The sequence below is a fragment of the Chiloscyllium punctatum genome, chromosome 40, assembly GCF_047496795.1.
Source record: "Chiloscyllium punctatum isolate Juve2018m chromosome 40, sChiPun1.3, whole genome shotgun sequence".
Lineage (NCBI taxonomy): Eukaryota > Metazoa > Chordata > Chondrichthyes > Orectolobiformes > Hemiscylliidae > Chiloscyllium > Chiloscyllium punctatum.
In genome coordinates, this window is record NC_092778.1 from 49,903,589 (window position 1) to 49,923,510 (window position 19,922).

Genomic DNA, 19,922 nt, shown 5'->3' on the forward strand with positions numbered 1-19,922 from the left:
CTACAAGAGCAGGTCAGGGGCTGGGAATACTGTGAGAATTAACTCACCTCCTGACTCCACAAAGCCTGATCTACAAAGCAGAAGGTAGAAGTGTGAAGTAATATTCTCCACTTGTCTGGATGCGTGTAGCTCCAATAACACTCAAGAAGCTTGATACCACCCGAGAAAAAGCAGTCTCCTTGATTGGCAACACATCCACAATCACCCAGGCTCTCCACCACCAATACTCAGTCATAGCAGGATGCACTGTCTACCAGATGTACTGCAGCAATTCACCAAAGATCCTCAAACAGCACTTTCCAAACTTACTGTCAGTTGCATTTAAAAGGGTAAAGGCAGCAGGTGCATGGGAACCTTGCAAGCCACTCACTTGGAAATACATTGCTGTTCCTTCATTGTGGCTACGTCAAAATCCTGAATTCCCTCCCCAAGGCATAGTGGGCCTATCTACAGCACCTGGACTGCAGTGATTCCAAAAGGCAGCTCACCACCACCTTCTCAAGGGCAAATGGGAAGGGGTAATCAATGCTGGTCAGCCAGCAGCACCCAGGTCCCACAGGGGGATTTTGTTTTGTGAAAAATCAGTGGAAATCGATATTATCAAACCTCTTCTTTCTCACTAGTGAATGTTGCCTTGCTGTTCAAAACATGTTTGGAGAATGGGACTTTAGTTTCTCTCTGCATTGTAAATTTCCTTTTTGCTGACTTTGCCTCATTTTCACAACAGATTCAGCAATACCAGCATCGCTCACGGGTGTCACTGGGTGAGAGGAGGAGGAGGAGGTGGTGGGTGGGGGGAGGGGGGATTTTTAGCGATTGCTTGGAATTGAGAAATTAGATGTTTTTTCGAGGGATGGAGTTTTCTTTCCTGCCTTTCCAGTTGGTTTGAAGGTCATTGCCACCCACTGTAATTCATTACATAACAGGGCTTCACCAAGGGAAAGTTCAGATAATCTGAGAGCAACAATTTAAAACCACATCGATCAGTGAGAGATTTCCCTTCTGAATCTTTTCAGTGCAGGAGCTGAGCTCGAATATAAACTGCGGCCCCTCCTGTTGCCAGTTTCGATCCCGGGATGTCGATTGTAAGTGTTTTCCCTGTGGATGCCGTCACCCTGGTGTTGCTGGGGGCTCTGACCATTATCCTCCTGCTGTATTTCAACAGCGGCCTGAAAAATCCTGGGGTCATCAACTACCCTCCAGGACCCCCTTCTCTCCCAGTGATCGGGAACCTGCACATGTTGGATCTGAAGAAGCTGAACAAATCTTTGATGAAGGTAAGAGGGAGTTAGACTCGGACAGTGAACCAGAGGCCTGGTTTGCTCTTTCCCATTTGTGTTCAGCGCTTGGGGATGTGAATTTCTGCACTGAAGGTGTGATCTGTGTGAGTTATTGTCACCAATGCAAACCAACCAGAATCCAGCTGATATTACCCTGAAATTGACACCATGTTGGCCAGGTAACGGAATTGAGAGTATTCGTCCCCTGTAACCTGACCACCCACATTAGTGGGAGTGTCTGAGTGTTTAACCTTACTCAGAGATGAAAAGTCACCACGAATATATTGTGACAAAAAACAGAAGTAAAAAGAATTCCAATAAAAAATCCCCTATGGGAGGGGGAGGCCATATTCTTTTGCCTCTTCAGTGTCCTCCAAGTGCAGAATTCTCTCAGGTACCAGTCAGCATGACATTTTCCATCCCCAGGGACAGTAGTGTGCAGCCTGGGTGTGTGGCCCATTGAACAGTGTGTAAGGTCACTGGTGTGGTGAATAGGAGATATTAACTGAAGAAACATTCACTGCCTTTAGACCAGTAAATGTCTTCCAGCATTGAAGCCAGATCATACGCTGGACTGTAACATCCTACATCCTTACCCTTTAAATTTGCGCCCTGTCCCTCACACACTTAATTCTTCATGTGTTAAACCACAAGGTAATGGATTTATTGGGGATTTCAATCTCTAACCTTCCTTTCCATCACCGGGGTGTAAGTAGTTTCTGAAACCAATACCAGGAATACACGGCTGATGTCATCAGAGAATTGGCTTTTGTACTGGCCTATCTCATGATGATTGAGTCTAGTTGTATCATTATACCTTGAGATAGTATAGTGGAGAGAGTGAACAGGATGTTTGTGAGTGTAATTGAGTGATGTACTGACAGAGCTGCAAAAGAAACTCTATGCTCTCTGCTATCAGCCAGCCCATTCTCTGGTCATACATGTCCTCTGTTACCTCCTGCATCATGAGCTCCTACTTTGCATAATAACCCTTTATGTGGCTTCCTGTCAAACATCTTCTGGAATCCAAGTGTGACATGGTTCCAGGCTCCAACATATCCAAAGTACATGATGCTCCTTCAAAGAACTTCAATAAATTGGTTAAGCACGATTTCCCTTTCAGTAATCGATGCTGCCCCTTGTAACCTTTATATTTCCTTCATGCTCAGGTATGACCTCCTCTGTGCTTGAATTCTGACATTGCCTGAAGGGCAGACCTCCAGCTAACTGGCCTCTAGTTTCTTGTTCTCAGCCTCCCTTCTTGAATTGAAGAGGTTTATTTACTCCTTTCTAGCCTAATGGAAACCTTTCCAGAATCTAGGGAACTTTGGAAAATGAACATTAATGCATCTGCTACCTCATTAGCCACCTCTTTTAAGACCTTAAAGTTAAGCCTACCAAGGCCCAGGGACTTGTTAGCTCAGAGTTTCAGTTTGTTCAATACTGTTTCTCAAATGACTGTAATGTCACCATGTTTCTGACTCTCTTCAATATAAATGATTTGGATGAAAGTTTAGGAGATATGGTTAGTATGCTTGTGAATGAAACTAAAATTGATGGAATAGTAGACGGTGAAGTAGGTTATCTGGGAATGCAGTGAGATCTTGATTAACTGGGCCAGTGTGTTGAGGAATGGCAGAAGGAGTTTAATTTAGATAAGTACAAGGTGTTGCATTTTGGTCAGGCAAACCAGGGCAGGACTTAGACAGTCAATTCTGTAGCCCTGGGGAGTGTTAGAGAAACAAGAAATCTGGGGGCTCCTTGATAATGGAGTCACAGATAGACAGGTTGGTGAAGAAGGTGTTCAGCATGTTTGCTGTCATCAGTCAATGTGCTGAGTATAGGAGCTGTGCTGTTTTGTTGAGGCTGTAGATAAGGTAGATAGTCATAAGCTTTTCGTCATGGTAGGGGATTCTAAAAATAGAGTGCAAAGGTTTATGGTGTGAGGGGAGAGATACAAAAGGGTCCAGAGGAGCAATTATTTCAAACAGATGATGGTAACTGTGTCAAGTGGCCTGTCAGAAGTAATGGTGGAAGTGAGTACAATTTCATCATTTAAGAAACATTTAGACAGGTACATGGATGGGAGATTTATGGAGGGTTATGGAACAAAAACAGGCAAATGGGACGAATTCAAATTATGAAACTGGGTGGAATGGGCAAGTTGTGTTGAAGGGCTTGTTTCCATGCTGTGCACCTATATGACTCCAGAATAAGACTATTCAATAACCGTTAAAATGTCGGCATCTACCCAGACAATGTGGTAAGTTGCCCAGTTACGTCCTGAGCAGGTCAAATCCAGCAAGGCTAATTACCACTCCATCAGTCCACTGTCGATTATCAGTAAAGTGATGGAAGGTGTCATCAAGCAGCACCAGCTCAGCAATAACCTGCTCAGTGACGCCCAGTTTGGGTTCCATCAGGGCCACTCAGCTCCAGACCGCATTACAGCCTTGGTCCAAACATGGACAAAAGAGCTGAATTCCAGAGGGGAGGTAAGAATGACAGTCTGTGACATCAAGGCCAGATTTCAATGAGTGTGACATCAAGGAGCCTGAGCAAAACTGGAATAATTGGGTATCAGAAGCAAACTCTTCACTGGTTGGTATCAAATCTGATAGAAATGAAGTCTGGTAGGTTGTAGTTATTGGAGGTCAGTCTTCCCAGCTCCAGGACATTTCTGCAAGAGTTCCTCAAGGTGGTGTCCTAGGGCAGCCCACCTTCAACGTCTTCAGCAATGACTTTCTTCCATCATAAGGTCAGAAGTGGGACAATTTGTCAATGACTTGGGGTGTCAAGGTCACTCAGTGGTGTGTATTGCTACCTCACTGCAACAGGCACTCAGGTTCGATTCCACCCTCTGGCAACTGTCTGTGTGGAGTTTGCACATTCTCCCCATGTTTGTATGGGTTTCCTCTGGATGCTCTGGTCTCCACCCACAGTCCAAAGATAGGCAGGTGAAGTGGACGGGCAATACTGAATTGCCCCTAGTGACCAGGGATTTGTATGTTAGATGGATTAGCCATGGGGAATGCAGTGCTATAAGATAGTGTTGGTTTTGGTGGGATGCTCTATGGAGCATTGATGTTGACTGCGTGGGCCGAATGGCCTGCTTCCATACTGTATGGATTCTATGTTCTATGCTGACTGCACAATGTTCAGCACCATTTGTGACTCCTCAGATAATGAAGTAGCCCATGTTCCAATGCAACAAGATCTAGATAATGGATTAGTGGTGCTGGAAGAGCACAGCAGTTCAGGCAGCATCTGAGGAGCAGTAAAATCGACGTTTCGGGCAAAAGCCCTTCATCAGGAATATAGGCAGAGAGCCTGAAGCGTGGAGAGATAAGCTAGAGGAGGGTGGGGGTGGGGAGAAAGTAGCATACAGTACAATAGGTGAGTGGGGGAGGGGATGAAGGTGAGGAGGGTAAAGTGGATAGGTAGAAAAGAAGATAGGCAGGTAGGACAAGTCATGGGGATAATGCTGATCTGGAAGTTTGGAACTAGGGTGAGGTGGGGGAAGGGGAAATGAGGAAACTGTTGAAGTCCACATTGATGCCCTGGGGTTGAAGTGTTCCGAGGCAGAAGATGAGGCGTTCTTCCTCCAGGCGTCTGGTGGTGAGGGAGCGGCGGTGAAGGAGGAGGAGTTGAAATGTTGGGCCACAGGGCAGTGTGGTTGATTGGTGCGGGTGTCCCAGAGATGTTGCCTAAAACGCTCTGCTAGGAGGCGTCCAGTTTCCCCAATATAGAGGAGACCGCATCGGGAGCAACGGATACAATAAATGATATGAGTGGATGTGCAAGTAAAACTTTGATGGATGTGGAAGGCTCCTTTAGGGCCTTGGATGGAGGTGAGGGAGGAGGTGTGGGCGCAGGTTTTGCAGTTCCTGTGGTGGCAGGGGAAGGTGCCAGGATGGGAGGGTGGGTTGTAGGGGGGGCATGGACCTGACCAGGTAGTCACGGAGGGAACAGTCTTTGCGGAAGGCGGAAAGGGGTGGGGAGGGAAATATATCCCTGGGTGTGGGGTCTTTTTGGAAGTGGCGGAAATGTCGGCAGATGATTTGTTTATCTTTCCACACTTCAGGCTCTCTGCCTATATTCCTGATGAAGGGCATTTGCCCGAAATGTCGATTTTACTGCTCCTCGGATGATGCCTGAACTGCTGTGCTCTTCCAGCACCATTAATCCAGAACCTGGTTTCTAGCATCTATAGTCATTGTTTTTACCTAAGATCTAGATAATGTCCAGGCTTGGGTTGGCAAGTAGCAAGTGCTATTTTTGCCACACAAATGTCAGGTAATGACCATCTCCAATAAGGGAATGATGTTATCAACATCCTGGGGGTTACCATTGCGCAAGATTTCAACTGGACTTGCCACAAGTACAGTGGCTATAGGAGCAAATCAGAGACCAGGAATACTGCCAGAAGTTACTTACCTCCTGACTCCCCAAAGCCTGTCCACCGTCCATAACACACAAGTTAGGAGTGTGTTGGAATACTCCCCACTTGCCTGGATGCTCCAACAACACTGAAGAAGCTTGAGATCATCCTCAAAAAAGCACTCTAATTGATTGGCAACACATCCACAATCACCAGTCTCTCTAACACCAACACTCAGTAGCAGCAGTGTGCACAGTCTCCTGATCCATTGCAGAAATTCACTAGAGGTCCTCACACAGCACCTTCCAAACCCACTGTCAGTTCCATTTAAAAGGATATGGGCAGCAGGTACATGGAACATCGCCCACCACCTGCAAGTGCCTTCCAAGCCACTCACTTGGAAATACATTGCTGTTCCTTCACTGAGGCTGGGTCAAAATCCTGAATTCCCTCCCTAAGGGCATTGTGGGCCTCTCTGCAGCACCTGCACTGAGTGATGTACTGACAGAGCTGCAAAATGTGAAAGACGTGTCGAGGATGTGAGAAATGGATTTGAAGCTGATGCCTTTGAAAGTTGTCTGAGGGTGAGCTGGAGCTGATGTGAATGTCCAGTGTAGATCCTGAGAGCTGGGGAGTGCTGCTGAGTGAGAGATCGATGTGTGGTTCATGGAACAGTCTGAAAGGTCACTGGTGTAATGACCAACAAATGGACGTGTCACGGAAAAACTTGTAATGATTTGTCATGTAAACCTTTTCTTGAAGCTATCTGAGAAATATGGCGAGGTATTTAGCATCAAGCTGGGGCCCACAACTGCAGTGGTGCTGACCGGTTATGAAGCAGTGAAGGATGCTCTCGTCAACAATGCAGATGAATTTGGAGAAAGAGCACACATCCCAATATTTGAAGCACTTGCGAAAGGACACGGTAATTTGCATCTTCACTGTTGTAATATTTATTTTGTTAAAACCAGACTGTATTCTGTCCCTGTTTGGATAATGAATACCTTTCAGTGTTTGGCAAAGGTTAGTTTTTTTTTAAGTATCATGCTTTTAAGAACTTTGAAGGATATTTTAAAAACTCTTTGAATGTAATTGTAACAAATTCTGTGTAATTTCTAAAACATATGGTTATATTTAATCAGACAATATCCAATAACTATAACCACCATTTGGAGTGGCTCAGTGGTTAGCACTGCTGCCTCACAGCATCATGGTCCCAAGTTTGATTCTAGCCTCGGGCAACTGTCTGTGTGGAGTTTGCACATTCTCCCTGTGTCTGCGTGGGTTTCCTCCCACAGTCCAAAGATGTGCAAGTGAGGTGAGTTGGCCATGCTAAATTGCTCATAGTGTTAGGTGCATTAGTCGGAGGGGAAATGGGTCTGGATGGGTTACTCTTTAGAGGACTGGTTGGGCTGAAGGGCCTGTTTCCACACTGTGGGGAATTTTTAAAAAATGACAATTGGTGATGTTAGCATTGGAATGTTTAGCAACTTCATCCAGCATCCTATTTTTCTGGATTTTAAAAATGCCACTAATATGGAGGATTAGGAACATAATTTGTTCTGACACTGAGAAATAGCTCACTTTTACCTCATGTTTCTGAATATCTTTGCTTAACGGATCCAGATTGTACTTCAAACTAAGATGAATATTTAATTTCTCATCAACTGAGATTAAGTTCCATGAAGATGGGTAAGAGGAGGCTTGTGTCGAGCACAAATGCTGACATAGACCATTTGGTTCAAATAACTTGTTTCTGTGCTATCCCACTTGTCTCTGAGTCAGTGTGGGCTCAAGTTTCATCCCAGACTCGAACATATAAACCAGGTTAATACTCCCAGGTAGTGGAAGAATGCAGTATTGTCAGAGGTATATTTCTTGGAAATCTTCCCATCTTCTCTGTCCAGGGGAATAAAATGTCTCATGGTATTATTTAAAGTAGAATAGAATACTATTTTCCTCATGTCCTAGCTATTATTATGTCAAGTTATGAGGAACGGTTATACAAATTAGGCTGATTTACTCTTGAATTTAGAAAGGATGATCTGATTGAAGTCTTTGAGATAGTAACAGGAAAATTATAAACAAGAAAAGAAACTGGAAAAGAAAAAGGCTATAAACCGAAAAAACAGTAGGTACAGAAACTATTTCTATTGGTTGGGGATTCTAGAACGAGGGGCAGCAGAGTCTGAGAAGCAGGGCCAGACCAAGCAGGCAAAATGGTAGGAAGCACTTATACACCAAGAGGATTGCAATTGCTTGGGACTTTCTTCCACAAAATGGCTGTGGATGCTGGATCAGTTGTTAATTTTAAATCTGAGGTGTGTGATTTTTGTTAAGCAATGGAGTTTGGCCACAGATCTCCCAGGATCTCATTGAATCGTGGGATAGCCTGGAGGGGCTTAATGGCCTTCTCCTCTTCCTATATCACTATGTTCCTATTTGGCCCTCCATCAATATCTCCAAAATAGTTTGTGGAAGCTCATTGTGTGTAAATTGGTTAGTGCATTTACTGTGTGCTAACAGTAATTATACCTGAAAACTAACTCAGCGACTGAAGCATTTTGGATGCCTGGATGTTATCTCCAGAAGTGTTCAGTATAGAAATAATTCACTTCCGAAATGCAAACCTTTCTCAAATCATGGTGTCCTATTTCTCTCATTAGCCATGTTCTTCTTTCTAAGAGGCAAGTTGTCACTTTAAATGAGGATTACAAGAGTCACAGTGTTTGTTTGCTTCTTTCTGATAAATTTAATTTAAGGTATTACTTTTGGTCATGGGCCGTCATGGAAGCAAATGCGAAGATTTGCCCTCAGCACATTACGAGATTTTGGAATGGGGAGAAAAACCATTGAAGAAAAAATAATTGAGGAATCAGATTTTCTGGTAACAGTAATTGAGTCTTATCAAGGTGAGTCTGTGTAAGGTAAATGAACAGAATTACCATTGTTTCTTTTCTCTGTATGCATTATTTATGAATGCCGGTGTACATTAAAGAATCACTGAAATCTATATCACAGAAAGGGACCATTTAGGCAACTATGTTTCCGCTAGCTCTATGTCAGAGCAATCCAAAACTAATTACAATTATTATGGTATGCCCTGCTCCCACCCAATGTGTATTCAAATTGATCACATGTGATTGAATAGACCAACAAAATCATAGATTTCTAGTTCATCCATCTCTCAATTCGTGAACTGTTCTGCAGTTGCCCAGCTCAATTTGGATATTGAAGGAATTTTGAAAGATTCTGGTGTGGGTGGCATGGTGGCACAGTGGTTAGCACTGCTGCTTCACAGCACCAGAGACCTGGGTTCAATTCCCACCTCAGACAACTGACTGACTGTGTGGAGTTCACACATTCTCCCCATGTCTGTGCGAGTTTACTCCGGATGCTCTGGTTTCCTCCCACAGTCCAAAATTGTGCAGGTTAGGTGAATTGGCCATGCTAAATTGCCCGTGGTGTTAGGTGTAGGGGAATGGGTCTGGGTGGGTTGCGGGTCGTTGTGGACTTGTTGGGCCGAAGAGCCTGTTTCCACACTGCATGTGATTTGGCCTATCTCCATTCCTTTTATAGCCAAGGGAAAAGTTTCAGGGTCTTAATTGAAGAATAATGCAACTGTGATTTCTTGTAAAGTGAAATACTACCATAGAAATTGGTATCCCATCACACCAATTCACCCTTTATTTAAACTTGCATAGTACTTGACACTTGTCCAGATTTGTCATAGCCAGCTCCAGGAATGATAGAATCTCTGACACTCCTGTTTATACCTGCCAACCAGCATTCGCTGTTTGGATTTATTTATTAGCCCAGGCAGGGAACTTATATTCTATGAGGTCGACCTGGCTAACCTCATTACAGTCACTACATAAAGGCTCAATATTCGATTGGGTGTCATGTTTGAAATTTCTTTTGCAGGCCAGCCGTTTAATCCAACTATCCAAATGAATTCTGCTGTGGCCAATATAATTTGCTCTCTGATTTTTGGTGGCAGATTTGATTATGAGGATGAAAAGTTTGTCAGTTTAATAAAGAGAGTGAATGAGAACATTCGATTTTTCGGTTCACCTGTGGCCTACGTAAGTTTCATCTTTCATTTGAATTACATTCCAGAAGAGAATCATTTGCAACTTGCAGTAAATGGAAGGGGTCTCTAGGTTGAGCCTCATTAAATTTGTGCTGCAATATAATTGGTCATTAATTGCCCAGTTAAGGGCCTTAATTGGTGTGAGTAGGCAGGCTGCACTAGGCCTGCCCCTCCTACACATAACAGGGTGGGCGGGTTTGGGGATGGGCAGGTGTGTGCCAGTGTCATCTACAAAGGGTTACAACCTCCTGTGACTGTAAACCTGCTTATGAAACTATACCCATCAACTCCACTTTGAATAGATTCAATATATGCTGGCCTGGGGAGTAGATTCCAACGGTAAGTGGCACTTTGAGGGAACAAATCAGTCCCCATCTCTGCATTTTTCAAACAATCTCTTGCTTTCAAATTTATAGTCTGTTTTAAAGACTTTGACAAGTGAAAATATCCTCTCAACCACCCGTCAAGCTGCCTCAAAATCTTGGGTCTCTGGAAGATACCTCTTATTCATTTGAAACTCAAACAGAGGCCTGTCCAACAGAGAAAGTGTTCATTTGGTCCAGTATTCCTTCAGCTCTTTCAAAAGAGTTATGCAATTGGTCCACGTCCCTTTCTCATTCCCATATCTCAGTAAATTGATTTTTTAAAGTATTTATCCAATTCCATTTTGAAAGTATTGAATTTGTTTGCACAACTCATTCAGGCATTGCATGATGATAAAGATAGTAAAAAGCTATAATTGTTCACAAGCCACTGTATTAATCAAAGATTCATAATGTTTAAAAGATTTATTTATCGCTTATTTTCAAAATTGTGATTTCTCAGATATGAGTAGGTAATTGGTTCGTTTCAATATCTACCTTAATAACATGATGCTATTTTGATTCTGTAGCTGTACAATGCATTTCCACTCCTGAGATTCCTTCCAGGAAGACACAATAAAGTGTTTACCAATTCAAAACAGACTATTAATTTCCTCAAAGACTTCTTCAAAGAAAATCGTCAGAAACTAGATGACAATGACCTGAGGAGTTTTATCGATGTATTCATGATCAGACAACAGAAGGTAAAAGCACTATTTTCTTTTTCAGAGTTTTACCACCTTCCCAAAGTTATATTGATGTACTTCAGAATAAAAAGTCAACTTCGTTCAGTTCCGAATTGGCCTGATAGTCTGAATAGACTCCTTTTTTGATGCAAATGTATATGATTGGAGGTAAAGGGTGTGAAAAATGTTGTTCTTTTCAGAAAGAGAATTGGCATTTACACATGTCTGTCTTAATCCCAGGAAGACCCAAAGCACCTTACAGCTGATTAACTAGATTTAACGTGTAGTCATTCTCTGATGAGCTCAATAAAATCTCGTCAGAACCACATGGTTGTTTGTGTGAGTTTGCTCTGCTAAAATTGCTCATGCACTTCCTACATTATACTATTGGCTGCACTACAAAAAGCACTTATTATTGATTTTAAGGTGTTTTGGGACATTTTCAGGTCTTAAAGCACAATGGAATAGATTTTTGTGATACATTGACCTGAGAGGTGACAGCACCTCAAAATAACATCTTTTCTGAAAGACTGCACCTCTGAGAGTTTGGCCTCCCTCAGTACTACACTGGAGTAAATATACAGAAGCCTTGATTTCCTGGCCCCTATCATGAGCTGCAATACCCAATAATCAATGTGTCAGGTTAGGTATGCATCATAGGACTTACAGTACAGTACAGGTCTCAATTCGGTTGTGAGCCATTGCATTGTTAACCTTGCTTTCAGGAATCGGAGAACCGTAATTCATACTTTCATGAGAACAACTTAATGGCTTCGGCAGACAGCATGTTTACTGCGGGGATGGAGACCACCTCAACCACTCTTCGTTGGGGAATGCTTCTGATGATGAAATATCCAGAGATCCAGAGTAAGAAGCACTCTGATTAATTCCACTCTGGAGATGACCTTGTTGGATGATTTTCAATGTCTCATTCTCTGTTTACTGTGATTGAGATTTTGATCTTGTTCAAAAATATCATGGCAGTATTTCCAATCACTTTAAAAACATGCTCGGATTGCAGGAAAGGTTCATGAGGAAATTATCAGAGTTATTGGATCGGAACGACCTCCCAGAGTTGAAGATCGGAAAGATATGCCGTACACTGATGCAGTGATCCATGAAATCCAGAGGTTTGGGGACATTGTGCCACTGAACATAACACATGAAACAACAGTGGACGTAAACTTCAGAGGATACTTCATTCCAAAGGTACCCTTAGGAAAGGCTGGCTGCATTCAGGGCCTGATAGACAGACAATAGGGAGGAAGAAAGGGAACATTGAAAACTGGTTGCAGTGTGCATCATTAGTACCTGAATGATTCAATCTCACCAAATTGACAGCATTTGCGTATTTTATAAATGTTGCAATATGTGCAGATAATGGAGGAAAAGAGGAGGAGTGGAGAACTATATTGAAAAGATACGGCTTGAGCACAACACTTTGTATTTGCAAGGCCCCTCTTAATGTGGTAAAGAATCCCAAAAATCTTCACAGGAGAGTCATCGAAGAATAGTTAACACCAGAAGCCACAAAACATTATACATGTTCGTGTCGCCAAAAGGCAGGTTTTAAGGAACTTGTTAAAGGAGGAGAAAGAAAGAGGGGATTCCAGAGATTAGGACCCAGACCACTGCAGGCACAGCCACCAAACCTGGAGCAATTCAAATCAGGATACTCAGGGGATTACAATTAGAATGTAAATGCTATTTCTAAGTTTCAAATACATTTATCAATGAGCAACTGTGCAATTATTTTCAACCGTGCCTTTGCATTTTAATTCTGTATACAGAAATGATATTTTAATATTTTTAGGGAACCTGTGTAATCCCATTGCTGTCCTCTGTGCTGTATGATAAAACCCAATGGGAAAAACCAAATGAGTTCAACCCATCTCACTTTCTGAATGCTGAGGGCAAGTTTGTGAAGAGAAATGCCTTCATACCTTTCTCTGCAGGTAATGCATCTTACTAATTTTTGAATGATATGTGAGTGAAATATTCCGTCTGTGGCTGGGGAGAATAAGATCTAGGAAATGCATCATTGAGGGAATTTTACTTCTGTTAGGTTGTCACAAAGGCTCAGTGGTTAGCACTGCTGTCTCCCAGCACTAGTTACACTCCCCATTGTGTCTCCTGGGTTTCCTCTGGGTGCTTGGTTTCTACCCACAGTCCAAAAGTGTGCAGGTTAGGTGGATTGACCATTGTAGCCATGGGAAATGCAGAATTACAGGGATAGGTTCAGGGGATGAGTAGGTGGGATGATCTTCAGAGGTGTGGACTTGATGTGCTGAATAGCCTGCTCCCACACTGTAGGGATTCTAAGATTCTGTTTTGGGGAGAAAGACACTCCTGGATGTGCTACTGTCTAAGCAATATCTGTGCACATAGTTTTTAACTGGAGGCTTGAGTAGCAATCAGGAATGGGAATCTGGTGTAATGTGTCTTCTCCCTAAGTCTGCAAAAACAATCTCCTCAAAGGTGAGAATAATTGCTGGCACACCGGAAATTAATGAATTTTGTTTGATTAAAGATGTACCTTTCTCAACGGTAGGGCATTTTAAAGTGCCTCTCAGCATTATTCTAGATTAATGATCATTGTTGAAATGTTGGGAATCTCTGCAGCTAATACACAATGGCAGACATGGCTGCAATTTAACATGTCCACTGGAAACTAGCTCCTCTGACAATGCAGCTTTTGCTTAATCCCGCAGTGAGAGCATCAGCCAAGATTTAGTGCCTCCGGTTCTAGAGTGATGCTTCAAATTCCAGCCTTCAAGATGAGAGTGCTATTCACTGAGCTACAGTCAGCAACTTGTATGATCAATAAATTTCACAAACCTGAAAACATTGGCATCTAAGTGATTAAGAGATATCATTCCAAAAAGGCAGTATAAAACAGCAATATCCTGTTTGTTATAAAAAGTGTACTCTGAACAACATTGATAAAGAGCCGCTTTGACATTTTTGTTTTACAAATCTGTTTTTGCAGGTCGAAGGATTTGTGCTGGTGAGACCCTGGCTAAAATGGAGCTGTTCCTCTTCTTTACTACTCTGATACAAAAATTTAAGTTTCAAGTCCCACCGAACGTCAGTGAACTGGATCTTGACTCTGTTGTGGGTTTTACTTCAGTCCCAAAGTACCAAACTGTGTGCGCTGTGCGTCGCTGATGTCACCACCTCATTTGTGTTTTACGTGATTTTCATTCACACAAACATTTAATCAGTTCAATATAAGTGTTCTCTTGTTTCTTCAAATAGTGCCTGTTAGATTGGGCTGAGTCATCATCATTATATTTACTTTTATGTGATGTTTACTGTACAAATTAGCTCTGTCACAATTCGCAAAGGAGTCAGAAGGATCAGTGAATTTAGACATAGACATCAGTGAATTTAGAAATCAGTGAATTTAGAATTTAGCCATCAAATCCTTAACCTTTCAGTTAGATTTCCTGATTGGATAGATAATTAATGTGCTGCCCAACCCAATTATTGAAGAGTTTGAATATTCTTCTACTGCCAGTCTTTATTCCCCCATTACCTTTTTTTTTTGCAAAAATTGCAATTGCTCAAAAACATTTTTGCTAAGGTGCACCTGGTATTGTTTTAGAGATTAATCTTTAATTCCTTTTTAATTTGAGACAACTGCAGGTTTGACAACTGTACACTGGCCTGCAAAATTTTAGATTCATTTGCAAGGTTAGTTTCTGGCAGGAGAAATGGATGCTTCCTTGAAAGTAGAGCTGTAGGTGGATAGTGTAATGGAAAAGTAACAAATTTTACATTTCCTGTGAAATTTGAAAGAAAATGCTTTTCTAAAATTTGATGCTATGCTGAGCTTTGTAAACAATACTTTGATGAGGTTTGCAGCCAGCTTGTCTCTGTTTGAACTTTGTAAACATTCAACTTGACCTTGCAACAGTCAAATTCAGCTGAAGAACTGTTATGTCCAAGACCAGGGGATGAGAGAATAACAACTTGAGTTTTCCCAGTCTTTGGCCTTGAGAGTGTGATAAGAAACAGTATCAGACGAGTATCTGAATTATGCTCAAGTACCCCTTGCATAAGGCATTTTGTCAAGTGCAGAGCGTCCCTTTGCAAAGGCCTGTAATAACATTTTTCTTTGCTCTTGCTAGCATTTGAGTCAAGTCGATTTAATTTCCACGATAGATAGGATAGTGAAGAAAGCGTTTGGTATACTTTCCTTTATTAGTCAGAGTATTGATTTTGTGGCTGTACAGAACACTGGTTAGGCCACTTTTGGAACATTGCATCTAATTCTGGTCTCCTTCCTATCCAAAGGACGTTGTGAAACTTGAATGGGTTCAGAAAAAATTTACAAGGATGTTGCCAGGGTTGAAGGATTTGAGCTAAAGGGAGAGGCTGAATAGCCTGGGGCTGTTTTTCCTGGAGTGTCGGAAGGTGAGGGGTGACCTTATAGAGGTTTACAAAATCATGAGAGGCATGGATAGGATAAATAGGCAAAGTCTTTTCGCTGGGGTGGGGGAGTCCAGAATTAGAGGGTGTAGGTTTTGGGAAGGATATAAAAGAGGGGAAGGATATAAGAGAGACCTAAGGGACAACTGTTTCACACAGAGAGTGATGCATGTATGCAATGAGCTGCCAGAGGAAGTGGTAGAGGCTGGTACAATTACAACATTTAAAAGGCATTGGGTGGGTATAAGAATGGGAATGGTTAAGAAGGATATGGGCCAAGTGCCAGCAAATGGGACTAGATTGGGTTGGGATATCTGGTCGGCATTGATGAGTTGGACCGAAGGACCTATTTCCGTCCTGTACATCTCTATGCCTTTATGACTCTATTCCAGTAAAAAAGGTCATGGCGGGTACCTAAGTAAGCACAAAGAATATTTCATATTTCCCATAATGACAGGCATAACCAGGACCCATATGGATATCCATAGCAATGATGTTTATTTGGAGGAAAGGAATGACGTTAAAGGAGAAGTTGTTCAATGTGAGAACTATTTCAGTCAGACATAAGATGAATAAAATGGTTAGAGATTGTTTGGGCTTCCATTCAAGGGAGAAGTGGAGAGTCCTTGGACTTTCCTCTTGGGGGTTGGATGTGTAATGAGCACCCATGATGAAGATAAGGTGATTAAGACAAGGAAATTTAAAATTGTTGAAGTGATAGAGGGTATTGGAAGAGTCACAGACATAGTTGGGATGAGACTGGATAAAAAGAGAAGAAATAGAGTCACAACAGGAAGAAAACAGTTCAGTGGGTCAGAAACATGCAGAAATGATGGGTATAACTTAGTCTCCATCCCAAAGGCATGGTTGGTGACAGACCATTAAGCCAGGTGGGAGGATGTCTTGTGGACACTTCCACACTTGCAGCCCAATTAACTCCATGGTAAGAAAGTTCATGATTGACCTTTACCCAAACTAATGGCAGACAGGTACTATCTGTGTGGAGAATATGAGAAACAAACTTGTGTCTAACCTTGCAGTTGGAAGGATAATGGCCCACTGGCTACAGAGATCCACACTGTGCCTTTATTTTTGATTCCTCCACCTTCAATCCCAATTCCTGCCTGACCTCCACAACTAATACTAGGTTTGAGTGGGTGTTGTCCTGCCAGAACCCCCGCCCCCCCCCTGTTCAGTACAGCTGCTGGCCCACCATTGATTGGAAGCTGAAGGCAGGCAGGATTGGGGAATACCTGGGGAAGGCTAACCACTTCCTATTAAGTGTTTGACTGAATTCAGTTAAAAGAGACAAGAAGGGTCTGTAGCTGGCTGCCAAGACTTCCAATATTTCCCATACAATCTGATGGGTCTACTGAGACCAGCCTGTTCATGGATCTTAGCATGACAATACAATACAGTCCAATAGTGCAATAAACTAGTGCTTTCCCCAATTTTCTCTGAACTAGTTCTTGTAATAAATTTCTCCAAAGCTATATGCAAAATTCCACTGTGACTGATCAATAATTTCAACAAAGTTGCAATTTCTATTTGACTTCAGGTTAAATACCTTTGGTAATGCATTACAGTTTGTTCTTTATGACCTCGGTGAATTATTTGCAAATGGTCAATAATCCATGTTAAACCTTGTACCTGTAGAAATTCTCCCTTTAAAGCTAAGTTAGGAAGAGAAGTTAGTAAGTTTTCAGTGGTTGAAGAATTGGTAACAAGGGAGCCCAGATTTAAGGTGATTGACAAAAATAGCAGTGGCACTTTAATCTTTGCTTGATCAAGAGGTAGATACAGATTCCACAGTTAACACAATGGAGAAATAAAATGCAAGGATCTGGGTAAGAGTGCAGGGGAAATTTGAGTACCTGGACTGATTTGGAAAGAGGTGAATCATAATGATCTTTTTCCACCCATTCCTCTGATTCAATCAACTGAAACAAGTTGGGTGATCCAGACACAACAAAGGTACACACTGCCCTATGCTGACATTTAGGACTGTGCCACATTTAGGAAAGAACTAAGCCACAGATTAGTCAACCATAGCCTGACATTGTCACACTTTCCAAATCTTATAGATAACAGCCTATGTCCCAGGCTTTTCCATCACTTCTCTGGATATGTCCTGAACCATCAGCAGTACAGGTGTACTGGCATAGTCTTACATTCAGGAGGGAGATGCCCTGTGGCATGGCAGTCAGTCAAACATGGACAAGGAAACTTCCTGCTGATTACCCTATTGCCCCTTGGCTGATGAATCAATGCCCATCCATCTCATGGTCTGAGGATATAAAGAGAACAATTAATCCAGAAAATGTTACAACACAGAAAAAGGGCATTCAACTCATCATATGTGCACTAGCTGAATAAACTAGACGCCTTTTGAAACTACAGAGCTCCAGGTCCAAATTCATGTTCCTATTAGGTTAGTTGAGGGTTTCTGGCTCAACTATCAAACTTGGCATTGAATTCCAGACACAACATCTCTGGGCAAAAAGATTTTCCTCATGTCCTCTCTAATGTTTCTACCAATCACTTTAATTCTATGCCCCTGATAAGTGACTTGTCCACTAGGATAAAATCACACAACACCAGGTTATAGTCCAGATTTATTTGGAAGCACTAGCTTTCAGAGCGCTGTTCCTTCATCAGGTGATTGTGGAGAATAAGATTGTAAGACACAGAATTTATAACAAAAGTTTACAGTGTGATGTAACTGAAATTATATATTGAAAAAGACCCGGATTGTTTGTTAAGTCTCTCATCTTTTAGAATGACCATGTTGGTTTCAGTTCTTTCATGTGTAAATCGCAAAACTTTTTTTAAAAGTTAGATTTGCAAGGGCAGTTTGACAACTGGTGTCATGTCGGCCCAGATAAGGTATTGAAGATGTTAAATCCCTGTGAGTCTGTCTGTGCCATAACGGTCAGACTGATTCTTATCTAAAAAACGGATTTACAGAATCTTACATGGATTCATGCAGTTTTTGTGCAAATTGAAATGCAATTCTGCAAGTACAAATTCACCGCACAAACTTATGTGTGCATGTGGGTGTGCGTATGGGGTGAAGGGGTTTGGGGTGGGGGGTGCTATGAGTGTCTATGAGAGGGTGTGTGCATGTGTGTGAGTGTGAGTGTAAAGGGGTTTAAGTCTGTGACAGGGTGTGTGTGGGAGCGTATGCGTGACTGTATGAGAGAGGGTCTGTGTGTGTGTCTGTGTGTGTCTGTGTGTGTCTGTGTGTGTCTGTGTTTGTGTATAGTGCAATGGGGTCACCTGTAGTGTAACATGAACCCAAGGTCCTGGTTGAGGCCGTTACGCATGGGGACACCTCCCACCATGTACGTGGCAGGTACTCTTGCAACTCAGTCTATCTCATACACAGTTAAAAATCACACAACACCAGGTTATAGTCCAACAGGTTTAATTGGAAGCACACTAGCTTTCGGAGCACCGCTCCTTCATCAGGTGATTGTAGAGGACACATCCTAAGACATAGAATTTATAGCAAAAATTTACAGTGTGATGTAACTGAAATTATAAATTGAAAAATACCTTGATTGTCTGTTGAGTCTTTCACCTGTTCGAATACCATGATAGTTTCACTTCTTTCATGTGTAAATCACAAAACCTATTTTTAAAAGTTGCATTCTCAGGTTAGCTGTAATAATTGGTGTTAGCTAGACAATATGTTGAAGGTAAAAACAATGACTGCAGATGCTGGAAACCAGATTCTGGATTAGTGGTGCTGGAAGAGCACAGCAGTTCAGGCAGCAGTAAAATCAACGTTTCGGGCAAAAGCCCTTCATCAGGAATAAAGGGTGAAGGTGTTGGCCCCCTGTATTCTCTGTCTATGCCATGATGTTTAGATTGATTCTAATCTAAAAAGTGAGATAACAGAGTTTTACATGAATTCATGCAGTATTTGAGCAAAGTACACTGTGTAACTCTGCAAGTACAAATTCACCCCACAAAATATATGTGTGCGTATGGGTCTTTGTGTCTGTCTGTGTGTCTGTCTGTCTGGGTTGGGAATTGTGAGTGTGAGAGAGAATGTATTTGTGTGTGTCTTGAGTGTGGAGTGTCTTAAGTCTGTGAGGGGGTGCACGTGTGAGTGTGGGAGTGTTTGTGTGTGTGTCTGGGGTGGGGGGTTGTGAGTGAGAGTATATGTGTGTGTGCATGAGTGTAGAGTGGTCTAAGTCTCTGAGAAGTTGCCTGTATGAGTGTGGGAGTGTGTGTGTCTGTAAGGGTATGTGCGAGTGTCTGAGCGCATGTCTGTATATATGTGTGTGTGTGTAGTGCAATGGGGTCATCTGTAGTTGACATGAACCCAAGGTCCCTGTTGATGCCATCCCTATGGGTACTAAACTTGGCTACCAACCTCTGCTTGGCTGCTTTTCATTGTTGCTTGTCCCAAAGTCCGCCTTGGAGGATGGTCATCCGAAGTTCTGAGGTCGAATGTCCTGGACCGTTGAAGTGTTCTCTGATTGGGAGGGAGCACTCCTGTCTGTAGATTAATGTCCAATCATCCTTTGCCTCAGGGAAAACTTGCCTGCAGTGTATGAGATATGATTTGGAGATGCTGTTGTTGGACTGGGGCATACAAAGTTAAAAAGAAATTATACATTGAAAAATACCTTGATCGCCGGTGAGTCTTTCATCTGTTAGAATACCATGATAGTT

The 19,922-nt window shown here is 42.3% G+C and overlaps 1 protein-coding gene across 1 annotated transcript in view; it reads left to right on the forward strand.

The window, feature by feature from the left end:
* Positions 1-966: 966 nt before the first annotated feature.
* Positions 967-19,922, forward strand: part of LOC140464743 (uncharacterized) — a 65,950-nt gene continuing 46,994 nt past the window's right edge. Inside the window, 9 exon segments of the mRNA XM_072560238.1 lie at positions 967-1,277; positions 6,424-6,586; positions 8,424-8,573; positions 9,586-9,746; positions 10,647-10,820; positions 11,528-11,669; positions 11,824-12,011; positions 12,616-12,757; positions 13,792-13,958. Coding sequence (XP_072416339.1) covers positions 1,077-1,277; positions 6,424-6,586; positions 8,424-8,573; positions 9,586-9,746; positions 10,647-10,820; positions 11,528-11,669; positions 11,824-12,011; positions 12,616-12,757; positions 13,792-13,958 — 1,488 coding nt within the window. The 5' untranslated portion in view covers positions 967-1,076.